The following is a 14,732-nucleotide window of genomic DNA, read 5'->3' on the forward strand; positions in this document are numbered from 1 at the left end:
CATCCTCAGATTGTACCCTATGTCCAATGGCTTGGAGATTGGAAGGTATCACTCACAAATGCTGATTTTCAGGTCAAAATTAACATTTCAAACAAAGCAAATTTTTAACTTTCTCTGCTTCATTGCCACTTCAGTACCAGCAGTCACCTTCAGCAGCAGACTGTAGGTTTAACATTCATTCTGAGCATATAACTGGGTCGAACACTTCAGGATAGCACCATCTTTCAATGAGATATTAAATCATAGCTTGCCTGCTCTCCCAGGTTGATAAAGAGAATTCCATGGCATTTTTGGAGGAGAATGAAGACTTTTAGCGACATTGTGGCAATGCTTGATCCAATTATGCATCTAATATCATTAATGACTATGAGAGCACCACGAACAACTGACTGGAATTATCTTTTCAGCAATCGTCATAAAAACAATGCAGAAGCAAAGAGGGCATCAAATATAGATGTGAGTTGTTACTTTGATTAGAAGACTACAATTCCACATTTTCTATTAGTTTAAACCCACATGATATTGCTGCTTGCTCAGAGGAGCTCCTCAATAATGCAAAAAGTCTGGCAACCCCAGACAGCCATAAATTTACATGAATGATGAATATTAAAGTACGGAGGGAGACCATATGCACAATCATGATGCAAATTTTCCGAAAAAGATATGGATTAAATTCCATGATTGCATCCTATTCCATACCCCTATTCCTTTTCATTAAAAGAGAGTGTGTGATTACCATGAAAAACAAGGAAATTATGCAAAATGTTTATAAAAACCCTCAAGCTAACCTTCAGCTTGAGTATTAGATTCAATTGTGAGTACTACATTTTGGGGAAGGACAAAACAGGATGCAAAGAGATTTAATGGAAGGGTACCAGTTATGTGTGACTGGAATGGTTGTCTTTAGACCAGGAATTAAGAGATGCATCTGAGGAGTTCAAAAGTTATGAAGTAAGAAAGAGGAAGTGGTTTTCAATAACATAGAAGGCAGTTCTTTTGCTAATTACCTAAAGACCGTACATTTTGCTTACTGGGGAAAAAAAAATATTCACCTACACCTTTTTTGATTTAAAAACATCTCCATTCAGAGCAACATTGACTCAGAAGTCTCTCATTATTGATGGAACAGCTTTTTAAGTAACTGCAGACCAAAGGTTTAATGTCATTGTGAAGTGATTTATCCAGCATGGATATCAAATTAACAATGCAAATCCAAAGTCAGCTCCTAATCTGAGGCCAGTAAGAGGTTTATTACAGATATTTTGATTTGGATGATCAGCCACAATCATAGAGTGGCACAGCAGTCTCAAAAGGCCAAATGGCTTCCTCTTGTTTTTTATATTTGTATTCAGACTGCACTTTGCTATGTTCAACTCAAGTTTAGATCCTGAATTTAAGGCATATTCCCACTTTAACAACAGCCTGAATGCAAAGATCATTGCTACAGTGGTAGTGCAAATAAAGTCACAAAGGAATAGGTTTGACTTCATCTCTTTCTCCAAGAAAAATAGCTATTTATGCAGGTACTCATGGCCCTTTAATGGTGTCTGATGTAATAAAGGGAGGCCCCTATGAAAACTGGAGAGCTATAAAGCATCTGTACTGCAATGATGAAACTGCAACATACATTCAACATTATTTCCAATCAAAAATGGTAATTGCGCCCTAAGGTGGTAGCCCTTTAAATATGTAGAGAAATGTGACATGCAAATATATGACACCTACTAGAAAGGAAATCTGTCTATAAATCCAATGATAACTAGAGACATACATATTTTCAAAACTAATTTTTGTGTACTGTTTCTTGAATAAATGGAACAGAATAAGTGTGCCTGCACCTCTAACCTGCATTACTATTTTGCTACATAACTTTCTTTATACTAATTGCAATAATGCAAAATATTAAATTGTATAGCTCTGGTACTCCTTGAATATTTAACGGTCAAAATAAAAAAAAGTGGGAAATTTAAGTTAGTAAAAAGTAAACTTAAACTGTAGACAAAATCTTTTACTCTAAAAGTGATAAATGTTGATTACATTATGACATGAAGGCAGGATTTGAACTCCCCTAAAACTGAAGATGCAGTTTAACAGTAGGCTGGATGAATTGAAACGCTGGAGTTCAACTTGCGAAATGTTAATTTTTCCACCAGCAGCTTCAGTTTTGTTTCAGAGCCTCCAGGCTAATACAACATACAAATAGTAAGATTGTACAATAAATGTGCAGAGATCGCTGGGGGGAGAAAAGGTAGGCCTTGTCCTCAGTAATTTTTAAGGCCACTCAACACGGTGCAGCAAAACTTTTGACTTGTGCTGTAATCAGGCTGGTTGAGCACTAGCTACGACTAAGGGTTGCTAGAGTTGAAAAGATAGCTGTTTTTGTCTCTACATATGCTGCTAGACCTACTGAGTTTCTCCACCATTTTTTGTTCTTTGTAGTGGAATTAGTATGCCTCAACTCACCAGTGTATAGAATTTACTGCTGATCACAGCAAGCCTGGGAAAATTACATCGCCTTTGCTAAGTACGGGGGAAATGGTTACACTGCCACTTGCTCAGCCATATAATTGGAAGAGAAAACAGAGAGGAATGAGCCAGAAAAAATCTGGGATGAATCAGGATGAGTGCCTCAGGAGGCTTTTTGTTTTGTTCGTGGGATGTAAGCATTGCTAGCTCAGACACATTGTTAAAGTTGTGCCAGTTCCTTTCTGAAGGCCTGGAGTCTCACATCAGTATGAGAATGACTTTTCTAGAGGTTGTATAAATTATCTTCACTTTTTTTTCTCCTGCAGTAGCTCTAATATCAGCAATTTACCACCCAAGGAAATATCTAGGGTTTAAATGAAGATTAGAGAACTACCTTTCCTTGTAGAGGGAAAATAAACAGGTGAGTGAGCATCTTGCTTCACAAGCATTCTGACTTCCTGATGGTACAGGGCACCATCAACTGCACACAGGTGGATGCAGGAGCCCAGTGCAATTGGGGGTTGCAATGCAAAAATTGCAAGGACCCCCATCACTCAATAAATTAGTTAGTGAATGACCATACCAATAAGTTTTTATTTAATTCTGTTTCTCTTTGTTAATTTATGTTTCAAATTTAATCAGACTTCTCTGGAAGCAAGTAAGAGTTATACTGGATCCAAACCACAACTATTTTTTTGTCCTCAGATGCTACCAAAACTGCTGAAGTTCTCCTGAATTTTGTTTTCATTTAAAGAAAATCTTATTAGCAAGTGCCCATTATTGTAGAAGTAGCTACAAAGCTTTTCACCTTTTACAGGTGACACGGTGTACCATCTTTTGCTCTCTAACACTGACAGCAGCATGACTGCATGGAGCTAATAGAATTATGGAGAAAGTGCACATGGTTGCAAGTTGCAGTCATCCAGAATTGTTTCCCCAGAACAGGATACCACTGCCTTCATGACATTGGTGCCCATTATTTTAAGATTTTTTTTCCTTCAGGGCATTGAGAGGATATATACAACCTGAAAATACAGTTTTCTTTCTTGTTAGCTGCAACATTTTCCTTCAAAATGAAATGCAGTATTTAGATGATGCCTTTCACATCTGAACCATTGGAGTTGGGTGAAGGCAGGAAGCATACCACTGCAACTTGGCACAAAAAATAGGTGGTACATTTTCCTCTAATAACCATTAAGTACTTAATGAAAGTAAAAAGTGAGGTCTGCAGATGCTGGAGATCAGAGCTGAAAATGTATTGCTGGTTAAAGCACAGCAGGTTAGGTAGCATCCAAGGAACAGGAAATTTGACGTTTCGGGCCACTTCATTCCTGATGAAGGGCTCTGGCTCGAAACCTCGAATTTCCTGTTCCTTGGATGCTGCCTAACCTGCTGTGCTTTAACCAGCAACACATTTTCAGTACTTAATGAAAGGCTATCGAGTTGGTGAACAGGGTACTTAGTAATGTGTTGAGAAGAAAACATATGGGGAACAAACCTATAGTGGCAGATTGGACAATTTTCATATTCAAAAAGTAATTTACACTGGTGGCATGCGCTCTAAAATGGCTCATGATAAATTCACAGTAAAATCTTATCTAATTTAATTTAAAATTTACACTGATCTTTGTATTTAGTTTATTTAGTAAGGGGTAAAAATGACTAAATCCCATGAATAGGATGATTATATAAAAACAAAAATAGTAAATGCAGACACTTTGTAAAAAAGTAAACTCCATTGTTAAAAAAAACTCATGTATTTAAATATCCTTCGACATTTTGATGTTCAGTTTATCCATTTGTACACATATGTAATTTATCTATACATTAATCACAGGTGTATGCACATTTCCTGTTGTCACAAATATTCTTGTGAACAAAGTTAAAAATCACACAAGACCAGATTATAGTCCAACAGGTTTAATTGGAAGCACTAGCTTTTGGAGCGCCGCTCCTTCATCAGCTACAATCACCTGATGAAGATGCAGCGCTCTGAAAGCTAGTGCCACACTATAACCTGGTGTTATGCGATTTTTAACTTTGTACACCCCAGTCCACCACCGACATCTCCAAATCTTGTGAACAATTTATGAAAACACATCAAAGGTTGGCAGCAAAGTGGTTGCATACTCTGGTCAACAGGTGTCACTGTGGAGTTTTTTCAGAAAACTTCCAACACTAATCCCATTTTATGTGTATATTTTTAATATCTACTCTTCTTGAACAACTAAAAATAATTTATAAACATTATAAAAAGCATACATTTCCTGCTACATTTCATTGTCACATTCAGAAGTTTAGAGAAACTAAGAAACACTTGAACAAAATGGAGTTGGGGTGCCTGCAGTCTTTTCATTGACCTAGGAGCCCAGTGTTTATAGAACAGCAATTAACTTTGTAGCATGTTCCTGCCCTTGTAAAGTATTATAAACAGCTCCAGGGGTATTTTACCAGTAATAATACAAAACAGGACGTGTGTATTTTTGTGTGGTAATCACATTTCATTACTGTCAAACACTGTGCAGCTGACTGTTTGAAAGCACTTTGCAAATCAGCATTTTATTCTGAGAAAGCCAGCAATTTGAAATACAAAATCTCCCACTAATTTGCTTCTTTAAAAATAAACTGCCAATGTCAAATTAAATGTACCTTTAAGTTAAAATGACTTCAGCAATCTCACTTTAGAGGAAGGTGGGAAGCACATCTAGTGTCAAAGATGTGCAAGCTAGCTGGATCAGCTATAAGGAATACAAGGAGAGGTTAGGGAGTGGATCTGGGTGGGATGCTCTTTGGAGAGTTGGTGTGCACTTGATGGGCTGAATGGTCTATTTCCATATTGTAGGGATTCTATGAAAACATCTCAGTTCTCATCAGCAGCATGAAATATGATCTTGTCCAGGATAACTCCCAAGCATTTCACTTACACAATGACTTAGGAGAGTCATTAGTGATCATTACAACTCTCAGACGTTTTTGACAGACACTTCAAGTTTTGGCCTTAGCTTATGTCATCAGAATTAGTAGGACATCAATGACAACATTCAAACAGTAAGTGAATATCTAAAAACCTAAATAGATTAGTAATCTACTAGCTAATTCAAGCGAAAGAAAAATTGCAAGTTTAATTGCAGTAATTTGTAGTTGCGAACAGCTGAATATAAGTACAGGAGCAGGCCACTCAGTTCCTCATATCTAATTTGATATTTCATGAGATTATAGCTGATCCACTCCATTTACCCAACTTTCATCTGTGTATCTTCATATCTATAACAAAAACAACTCAATCTTGAACAGTTCAATTCATCAACAATCCACAGCCTTTTGGGAGAGTGAGGTGCATACTTCTACTGCTCTGTGAGGCTGCTTCCTAATTTTATTCTGAAATAGCAGGGCTCTAACAAATGCACTTCTTTTGGGTTATCTTCCAAATTCAAATTCAAATCCTAAACTCTATATTCCTTTTATGTCTTATTAAAACTAAAATTGGCGAAAGAGTGAAGGCTCATTATAGATCACTGGGACTGTCACTTGTCACTGTCAATCACAGAGCAAACCCTTTTCTCCCTTACACCCCAAGCAACTACGAACTGAACAAACTGAAAACTTGCAAATGAATACAGTGGAAAATAAGCTAAAATAATTCTTGAACTATTTTTCCTGGGCATAGGTTTATCAATGACTTGAGCCCAATTTGAAAGAAAATTACTAACAACCACAGCTATGAAAAGGGTCATGTGCCAGATATTCTGGCAAGTGATTGGCTCTTGGAAATTAAAAGTATGAGTCAGACTCTAAGAGACACATATTAAAACTGCACGTCACTTTCTTATTGAGCTCCAATTGTTTACTTCTATCTTTCTGTTTAATTGCAGGCTGGTGATTTGAGATAAAAACATTTTATGAGACATTTTCCTTATCACTTTACAGGAAAATTGTAAAAATGTTTCCATGTTGTGCACACTGTTCAAGAACAATTGTACCAAAAAAAAATCAATGAAAACAAAACAGAGGAACAAAAACAAGTTTAAACAGAATCACCAAAATTGTATTTGTTGGTTAAGAATCTACATAATTTAGCAAGTCCACAAAGTTGGTCTGAACATTTATACAGGTCTAATAAACTGTCAAATTCTATTTTAATTTTAACCAACTGTAAAATATAAAATTTAAGGAAACTATGAACCTTCCCAGAACATAAAATTCTTAGAGTAAGGTTGTTCAGGTAGAAGTTACATTTGAGAGATTCTTGAAAAACCATCCACAAAAAACATGATTAACAAAGCTACCTATCTATTTAATTAAATAACCTCTTAAAAAATATATAAACTTTCAAATGCGCCTTGGAGATTGGTTTATGCATGGGAGAAAACATATCAGTACAAATAAAAGTCTGAAGAACTGAAAAATAAAGTTCAACTCACTTAAACTAAAACCACAGGATATATGTCCGTGCAAATAATCTAGATTCAATCCTGGCATTCCATGTATTTGGGATGAGTGTACATCATCATTTTAAAGTCTTACCAAAATACAGACTTGTAACAAAAAGTGGGAAAATATTCAAGTGTTTCAGAACACTAAGAGCATATAGGCATACCGTTAGAATTACCGTTAGTAATAAAGTCCACTCTCATAATTCAGACAAACAGGTCTCAATTCACAACATTATTCGTACAGCAAATATTTCTTTTGTTTTAGAAGTCTGAAACAAAGAGATTTAGTTCTTTCTGTGTAAATATTGAGACAACGGGATCATTTTATGTTAATATTTAAGCTGAAAGTTTTGGTACTCTGAGAAAGGGAACTTGGAATACAGTTGATTCACTGAGATTTAAAAAAATTACACTACTATAAAAAATACATTTTTTGCAGCAAATTAGCAACTATTCGTAGGACAAAAAGGTCTTCTTTAAAGTCTACACTTTTGTGCATTCGTCTAAAATTGAAGGTGTCCCTTCATGTTGTCAGAAGGAAGCTGGTTTTCTTTGAGGCAAAGATGCAGTCTTGGCAAAACATCACAAAGTATAGAATGCAAGGAATGACCTTGAAGAAGCTTTGATAACACAGGAACACAAGATGGTCCTAGTGCCCATCAGATAATGCTTACCTCTTGTTTATCTGTAACTATGAGGTCATGAGACATCACTTAAGGTTTAGAGTGTGCAGTCTCAGTCTCCCTGGTTGGCAGCATCTGGTCTCATGGTTGAGTACTGCTCTTATTCCACCCAACCCAATTCCCTAGCCTCAGCAACCCCGACCCTCCCAGCACTGTGGTACGCATATTGTAGTCACTGGCAAATATACAATCTTTTAAAACCAGGTATGATCCTTTTCCTCAGGGTCTTCCTTGGAAAGTGCGAATAATGTTTGCAAAGAGAGAAGGTAGCGCTGATAGCAGCAAACAGTGAACAATGCAATCTTATGTAGTGCATCACTGTAAATGTCTTTTAAACTGTACAAAAAAAAAATCAAATCTTTACAAAACCAAAAAAGAGACAATTCAGATGCTTCGGATTTTTCTGAAGAAAACAAAATATCTTTCCACAGCAGTCCCAGAAAGTGGATTTTTTTTTCAGACTTGACATGGTGAGCCTATTGTAGTGGTACTGCCCGTCTCCTGAGCATTAGGTTGTGCCAAATTATCCTGCTGTTCGGCATCAGCTGATGGGCTAGGAGTGTATGGAGGAGGAGCATCACTCAAGCTGCAAGCGTCATACCCTTCTGGGATAGAAAGGGCACGGGCTTCTTCAATACTACTGGCTGCATACTCTGTATATGGTGGAGGTTTCAAATCATCTGTGTAGGTAAATAAAAAGAAAAGTCTCTCTCTTAAAGTACTCTTCATTAACAACATTTTAGTACAAGATCCTGAAGCTGGGTTGTCAATATTTATAACCAAGGCAATAAGCATGGAAGTTTTATGAAGATTTTGCTTAAACTTCCAGTACGCACAAATTTTATATATAAATAAGACAGTGAAAATGAGAGTGAGCAAGAAAAAAATGCACAATTTAGTTTTACCTTGTGGAAATAGAAAGCCAAAAAGTGCCATACCCAGACTTTGCATTAACTAAAGCACTTGCCCAACTACACTTTGATCAATGTCAAAGGAACACACAGCATTTGTATCTCCTAATGCATTGAATTATAGATTAAATACCAAAAGAAATTAAAGCAACCAAACATGTAGTCAAAAGAAAAACTTGTAACATATAGGCCAGTGTGACTTCAAAAAATGTTGGCTCATCTGCAAATTAAGCATGCTACAAAACTTTGCAATTTGACAGCAATTTTATTCATTAAAGCAGGAGTTAGACCCCATTTGTTCATAAAATATAAACAATCAAATGGACAAAATGGAATATTTATTTGAATTGAAGTTCTAGAGTTAGGAAATGATATCCTACCTGACTGACCTCTTGACACTGCTTCATATGGAGGTGGTACCTCTAATTGACTGTAAGAAGGTGCAGGAGGTAGTGACCCAGAAGGTTCACCAACAGAGTTATCATCCTGACCACCATACCAACTATACCACATGGGACTCTGCAATAAAAAAAGTTAGCCATCAACAAATCTCAATTTGCATCAAGTTTTCATAGGAGACATTAAACATATTTAATTTCTTTGATAGCAATCTGCAACCTCTAGAAGGGCAAGGGCAGCATGGGAACATGGCCACCAGCTTGTTCCCTTCTAAACCTTGCACCATCCTGATGTAGAATTCAATTGTCATTCCTTCACTATTACTGGGTCAAAACGTGAAGCTCACTTTCCAACTGTACTGTGAGTTTCCTTACATCCCAAGGGCAGCAGTTCAAGAAGGCAGGTCACCATCAGTTTCTCCAGGGAATTAGGCATGAGAAATAACTACTGTCCTAACTGATGACATTCACATCCCATGAATCAAAAAAAGTATAAATGAGCCACATTATGAATTTAACTGACTATCTGATTATTTGCGCACACAGAATAATTCAGAAATTGTGGGTAAATTACAGAGTCACATCCAACAGCTGATGTATTATTTTGGGCTTTGCAAGCACAGGCTGTTGAGTATGGACTGTGCTCTGCCTATTAGTATGAATGAAAGGAGTATGCTGTTTGATTGAAATCAATCAATCAATTAGCTAATCCTTGGGCCAAATGTCCTACATAGCTGACATTGCAATGGCATTGAAAGCTAGTCTACTATTAGAGGGGATTTTGCAATTGAGTAGCACCTGCTGAACAATCCTGAGTGTGCTAATAGCTACATTATGGACTAATTGAAAACGATTAGGCAAACTTGTATTGTAACTTTGTATACAGCTTCTAGCATGTGCAAATATGATACACAGAGACCTGCAAACATAAGAGGACTACATCAAGCCTTGCATCTTTTAGGAGTTTAGTCAGCCTATGAATATCAATTGCTTGAGATAAGTATTGCCATTGAAAAATCAGAGTTAACTCAGCAACCAATCAATATCTTTTCTCCGTTGTATAAAATATGATTTGAAATTTTGTACTGTACTGGGGTATTCTGATGACCCCAAGGTAAAAAAACTTTGGCTATACAAGTACAGTTACAGTCTTAACAGACATCAAAATACAATAATTATTTTGAAATTTGTGGTATAATTATGGTCATTTTATGTTTTATTTGTAGGGTATAAATGAAGATAGGCAAAAGGCTAAATGGAAAGCATATGCACCATGCAACATCTCAAACTGAAGACTACAGAATGTGCCAAAAAGGGTGTTGGACATACTGAGTGACAAAAAGTTCACAGAATTTGGGGGAAGAAAACGTAATTTGGAAAACCCAGTGCATAGAATAATCATATTTGTATTGCCACACCATATGCTGCTGCTCATGTTTCAAGACTACCAATATCAAATTACAATCTCTGAGCTTGTTTCAGGAATACTGTAGAGATGCTAGCTTTAGAATCCTGCTTTGCCCACTGAAACATTTCCTGTAATTATTCAATTATATTTTCCGCTTCCAACCCTTTCCTCATCTCTGGCCAGTCTAAACTAATTGTAATGGAATCAGCAAATTACATTCCATTTCAAGACAGGCTGTAGCTTTTAACAAGGATATTCCTTAAAATTATGGTCAATGAACATTCGCTCATACGTTTAAGTCAATAAACTGTGGAGCACCTATACAGTTTTTTTTAAATTGGAAATTTTATTATTGCTTTTATAGACACTGAACAACAGCATAATCTGCTCAATGCTTCTTTTAAAAAAAAATCAATCTTTGTCAATTCTGTTTGAATATTCTTACACGATTTCAAACAAGAACTCTTTAAAACAGTCCCTACTTAACATTCCCTCCTAGATTCTAGGCTGTCCACTATCTTTACCAACAGCTCATTTGAATCAGGAAGGCATGATCGTTTGAGCTGACCACCTGATTTCTTTCTCCTTTGGTAACAAAAGCATTACAAACACAGAAATGTAATCAGCAAACTTAAGTGAAGAGGGCAGACTGAAGCGTTAGTTCGTTCAACCTACTAAATTTCTAATTTATGACCGACACTTAGTTAAAGCACTGGATTCCTCCCCCCTCTGCAAGACTTCCAGAATTCAAGTTAAAATGAATACACGATGAAACTACAGGCAAGCTTAATCAAGTTAATGAATTAAAAACTCAAAACATAGAGAGCTCTCATTTCACTTAAGAAAACAGCGGATTAAAAGCCAATTTTATTGCAGTAATCTATCTACTATCCAGTGACAATGGCAACGTAGTGGTAAAAGCACTAGACTAGGTAGCCCGGAGCTCCAGGCTATTTCTTGGAGGACACTATCAATCCCATCAGGGCAACTGCTGGAATTAAATTCAATTAATGAATAGATGTAATTACTTTTTAAAATCTGGAATTGACAACATAATAGCACAGTTGGGAGAGAGCCACCCTTGCAGTCCTCAATGTTGACTCCAAACATGTGATCTTTCCTGGCATGCGCTCAACCATGGACAGGGAAGTTTGCTGATTACCCCTATCATATTTCCTCAGTCAATGATTCCTTCATATTGAACAGCACTGTGGGTGACAAAAGCAGAAAATGAAGTATTGTTCACTAGTGGTGCTCCTGACCCAAAGTGTTTGGATCCTGGAGGACTTTTCTGCTAGACTGGTGTTGTGGCAGGTGAAGGAAACAAGGGGAAATAAGTAGTGAGACCTTGTTCTTACCAATCCAACCTCTGTCACACACACTGCTGATTATGACAGCATCAGAAGGAAATCTGTCAACTCAAAACTAGGTAGCTATGATGCACTGTGGGCCACCAACAACAGTAGAAATGTATTCTATGACAATCTGCAAGTAGTCTAGCACATCCTTTACCATGTCCTTCACCATCAAACCAAGTGATTAGCCCTAGTTCAATGATGAGAACACAAGTTTAAGACAACTGTCATAATGACCAGAAGGATGATGAGATTTGATTAAAATAAAAACATTAATACTATTAATTTGTATGGTTGGAAGAAATAATGTATCAGCCTTAGGAGTAATTTTCAAAAGGGACTTGGATAAAATGCAAAGGAAAACATTGATAGGTTAAGGAAAGAGCAAGGAGTGGGATGAATTGCAAAAGACTTTAAAAGAGTTAACACGGGTGTGAGTGCAGGAGGCCAATCAGCCTAATTGATTCTATGAGATGTGGTGGCATATGTTGAACCAACTGTTTGTTTCTTCACCTTTAACGAATTGCTCTCTTCTAAATTGCTGAGATACACAATCTATTTCTCGCTCAGGAAGAGGTGCAATATCTCAGACCAAGTTTTTGGCTAACTTTTTGTGTTATGTTTACTAAGCTCATCAAAGTGAGGAATCATAAAGCATTGTGGCATAACTGAAATTGAAGATCATTGAGAGTGCGCTCATCCGGTATGGCCAACTAACCTGTTAAATTTGGAAAAGGATGAAACAAATGGTCAAAAATCCAATACAGAAACAAGATGAGGTTAAGATTCAACTTGTCAATATTATGAATTAGAATAAAGAAACTAAACCATGGCATTGCATTAAGAACATGCAATATAGGGCAACTACCCTGAGTAAACTGCAGTCAGTTATTTCAACATTTATTTATCAGTCACATACAATAATAGCTAAAGATTTTGAAACATATTAATGAAATATTCTAAAATGATTAACAATCAAGTGCCAAATTTTACAAAAGAAGGCCTACATAAACTAGTAGATCTCTACTGTTCAATTTTAAAGTCTAAGGGAAGAATCAAGCTGTCATTTAATTAAGACCGGTAGGATGTATTTTGATTTCATAATTACTAAAAATTAACATAAATTTCAAGCTATCAATCCTAGTGAAACATTTAGAGGAACAAGGAAATACCATAACAATTCTAAATTCTGTGAAGTGTATCTACTATTTCATCACTATCCCTTTCCCTCAGCTCTTAACCACCTTCATTACCCAACAGGAACATGATCATTAAATTTACTTTCAACAATTTTGTAGTGACATGCTTGCCTCAAAGTCAGTCTTCAACAAAGTGCATTATGTTCAAATTGAATACAATGCATCACAAGGAAGTGGGGAACAATAAGCACTTACATTTTGCCGTTCACAGAGTTGATGTAAATAGGCCCTGCCGCCAACAATCACTATCTGGGCATTCCGTGGATTGCTCAGATAAGCATCTAATTGTCGCTGCCTTGAACGATACCAGCAAATGTAGAAGAATATTTTGATAATAATAAATATAATCACTATTCTGTTGGAATGAAAGGAAATTCATTACGCCATGATATATTTAAAATACCCAATGTCTGGTAAAACAGTTAGCTTATCTTTTAAATTATATAAGGCTATTAAGACAAAATATGCATTATAAAATGCACTGGCCTTTTTTTACTTGACACTGCATTATATCATTAGCTGTCCTACAAGTTTATTAGTTATGGCTACCTTACAAAGCAATTAAATATGTCATTATTTTGCAACTTAACATATTAGTACTCTTGCCTCAGGGTCAGAAGATTTTGGATTCAAGTTCCACTCCAGGGGTTTGAGCACAATATTTCAGATGACAATTCAGTGCAGTACTGACTGAGTGTTGCACAGTCAGAGATACCATCTTTCAGATGTGATGTTAAAAAAAGTCTGAGGTTGAAGTAAATGATTCCATAGTACTATTTGCAAAAGAGGAAAGTCAGGACATATCCCTCAGTAAACATAAAAACACACCCAGTTACATTATTATTTGTGGGATCTTATGCATAGATTGAATACCATTTTAAATTACAATTGTGATAGGCTGCAGAGTAATCTCAGACATTGAGACAGAGAAATGTGCTACATAATTTAGTTTATGGTAACTCATTAAAACAGGTTCCTTGCCCTTACTACAGAGTTTGCAAAATGGACAACTGAGAAGAAATTATAAAGTTGTGGCCAATATTGCTCCCACGGACCAAACCAAGACCAGATTTGAATCAGCTATTTAAGTTCACTTTAATAGTGAATTTTGAGAAGATTTGTAGCTCAGGTTGAGGTTCTGAATGTAGATTTGCTCACGGAGCTGGAAGGTTCATTTCCAGATGTTTCGTCACCCTACTAGGTACCATCTTCAGTGAGCCTCCAGGCAGAGCACTGCTGATGATTCCTGCTTTCTATTTATATGTTTGGGTTTCTTTAGGTTGGTGACATCATTTCCTGTGATGTCATCTCCAGTTCTTTTTCTCAGGGGGTGGTAGATGGGGTCTAACTCAATGTGTTTGTTGATAGAGTTCCAAGTGGAATGCCATGCTTCTAGGAGTTCCTGGGCGTGTCTCTGTTTGGCTTGTCCGAGGATGGAAGTGTTGTCCTTCCTTATCACTATGTAAGGATACTAGCGAGAGTGTTATCTAGATCTCTCTAGATCCTCTCTCACTAGTATGCTTACATACAGATAAGGAAGGATACCACTTCGACTGGGACAACACATCCATCCTTGGACAAGCCAAACAGAGACACGCCCAGGAACTCCTAGAAGCATGGCATTCCAGTCAGAACTCTATCAACAAACACATCGACTTAGACCCCATCTACCATCTCCTAAGAAAAAGAACTGGAAATGACATCACCAACCCAAAGAAACCCAAATATATAAAGAGAAAGCAGGAATCAAAGGCCCACTGAAGGTGTTACCTAGTAGGGTGATGAAATGTCTGAAAATGAACCTTCCAGCTCAGTGGGTAAACCTACTTTCATTTTTATGAGTTACATATAAATGAAGCACTCAGGTACCTAAGTGAAG

At 36.7% G+C, this 14,732-nt stretch overlaps 1 protein-coding gene across 4 annotated transcripts in view; it reads right to left on the bottom strand.

Moving 5' to 3' along the window:
- Nucleotides 1–4,256: 4,256 nt before the first annotated feature.
- si:dkey-118j18.2 (uncharacterized) overlaps nucleotides 4,257–14,732 on the bottom strand; it is a 67,813-nt gene continuing 57,337 nt past the window's right edge. For 3 of the 4 annotated variants that reach the window (XM_060850288.1, XM_060850287.1, XM_060850289.1), the window contains 3 exons: nucleotides 13,049–13,208; nucleotides 8,874–9,012; nucleotides 6,464–8,262 (listed from right to left, as the gene is read on the bottom strand). In XM_060850288.1, coding sequence (XP_060706271.1) covers nucleotides 8,039–8,262; nucleotides 8,874–9,012; nucleotides 13,049–13,208 — 523 coding nt within the window. In that variant the 3' untranslated portion in view covers nucleotides 6,464–8,038. Of the gene's footprint in view, nucleotides 8,263–8,873; nucleotides 9,013–13,048; nucleotides 13,209–14,732 lie in introns of all 4 variants that reach the window. The other variant, XM_060850290.1, reaches the window with a different exon arrangement.

The sequence above is a fragment of the Hemiscyllium ocellatum genome, chromosome 34 (assembly GCF_020745735.1).
Source record: "Hemiscyllium ocellatum isolate sHemOce1 chromosome 34, sHemOce1.pat.X.cur, whole genome shotgun sequence".
NCBI lineage: Eukaryota > Metazoa > Chordata > Chondrichthyes > Orectolobiformes > Hemiscylliidae > Hemiscyllium > Hemiscyllium ocellatum.